The sequence below is a fragment of the Elephantulus edwardii genome, unplaced genomic scaffold (assembly GCF_000299155.1).
Source record: "Elephantulus edwardii isolate Elephantulus edwardi_28Jun2011 unplaced genomic scaffold, EleEdw1.0 scaffold00016, whole genome shotgun sequence".
In the NCBI taxonomy this organism is placed as follows: domain Eukaryota; kingdom Metazoa; phylum Chordata; class Mammalia; order Macroscelidea; family Macroscelididae; genus Elephantulus; species Elephantulus edwardii.
The window spans coordinates 2,374,961-2,376,707 of record NW_006399766.1 but is presented as its reverse complement, the minus strand read 5'-3'; the positions used below and the strand labels follow the sequence as shown (position 1 = coordinate 2,376,707).

At 46.8% G+C, this 1,747-nt stretch overlaps 1 protein-coding gene across 1 annotated transcript; it reads right to left on the bottom strand.

Annotated features, from left to right (window-relative positions):
- Window positions 1-205: 205 nt before the first annotated feature.
- LOC102870198 (melanoma-associated antigen B16-like) lies at window positions 206-1,261 on the bottom strand. Its single transcript, XM_006881851.1, has one exon. The coding sequence runs from the start codon at window positions 1,259-1,261 to the stop codon at window positions 206-208; it is 1,056 nt and encodes a 351-aa protein (XP_006881913.1).
- Window positions 1,262-1,747: the final 486 nt, after the last annotated feature.

Below are 1,747 nucleotides of genomic sequence, written 5' to 3'. Positions count from 1 at the left end.
AAACTAATTCACCACTTCCATACAAAGCACTATTATTTGCACATATACTAAGATTTTAAATATAAACATTTGAATAATGGCCCCATAAAAGGATAAATACAACAAGAAACTAGACATCCACATATACCCTTTGTTCTTTCTTCTCCAGCCCTCCATAATTAGAAAGCTTGTCAAAACCAAAGTGAGGCTTGTACCTCCTACCTCATTAGGGGTGGAAGCAGCGGCTAAAGGTGGCACAGGAACTCCCGGTGGCCGTGGAGGAGGAGGCACCTGAACTGGTTGAAGCACTAGCATGGCCTCTGTCTTCCTCCTCTTTCACAGCCTCACTGTACTGCGATTGGAAAAAGGTGGGATCAACTCCATGAACTCTGGACAGAAATACAAGCAGCTTCATTTTACTGACTTCTGCTTTGGCTCTTGGACCCCATACAAATTCATAACGTGGAGGGTCATAATCAGGAAGCTGGTGGTACACCAGGTAATTCTCTTGGACAAAATCGTTGACAATCAACCTCCTGGGATCTCCAAAGATGAAGTGGCTCATTCCAGAGTATATGCCCATCATATTCAGCACTTGCCAGATTTCTTCTTCAGTGGCTCTGTTGCCCTGCATGAATATCACACCCAAGACAAGAATGAGGAGGCCGGTCTTGGGCATGCCTTCCGTTTCACTTGACAAGCCATCATAGGTGATATCTAGCTTGATGCGGAGCACATAACACCGACTGACGGGATCCACTTCTACGACATCAAGACCGAACACCATCTCTATTCGCTCAGAGGCCCTCAGAATGATCTCAGAGAAATTTTCTTCATACTCCTTAATGATAGCATTCACCATATCTTCCTTAGTCACCACCTCTTTTGTTTGGTATTTGAATAGCAGATAATTTACCAGCATAGCCACCTTCTCATCTATAGGGGTTTGCGGTAGATATGCAGCATCTGGTGGTGACTGTGGGATGGCTGCAATAACTTCATTTCCTGGGCTGCTGATATTTATGTTTTCTGGTGTACCTATCATAGCACTGACGGAGGCATTCTCGGCTACAGGGCCCTGAGGAGTACTGGGTATCCCTGCAGTATCTTCCTCAGTGCTGCAAAGCACTGATGAGGGGGGCAAAAGGGGAGGAGAAGGGGAGGGGGAAGAATAGGAGATGTCCTCCTCGGGCTCAAGGAACAATTCTTCGTCTGTGTCCTCATCCTCACTGTAGAGCTCTTGCTCAGGAAGGGGTAGGTGGGTCTCCCTTTCATCAGGCATGCTGACTTGTGTGAGGGGCAGCTGACCCAAGTTTTAGCAGCAGAGACAAAAGCAGGATCACAGCCTAAAAAGAGAGAAAGAGGGAATATAGGAAGCTCAGATTGTAAACTAAAATGTGATGGATTTGACAGAGGCCATCTCCCTCCCACTTCTCCTGATGAACAGTGTGGTAGGGGCTCACAAGCATCCTGTCTTCCTAGTCATCTTTCCCCATAATCATTTGTGTAGCTGCTTTGGTTGGAGGTTGTATGACCCACTCCTTTCTCATTCAGGAACCTTACGTGGTAGGAACTATGTCCTTTGCTTCTGGTGGTGTGAATCCACTCCTCTCAGACAAGGCCTCACCTCCCTTAAAAATCACAAGAGACAGTGACGTAACACCACTTCCATCCACCATCACACAGAGATTCCCAAGCTGACAAGCAGGGGCGAGATGCCTTCTGGGCTGAGTGCTACGTTCAGATTCCAGTCATCTTACCTTGTTTC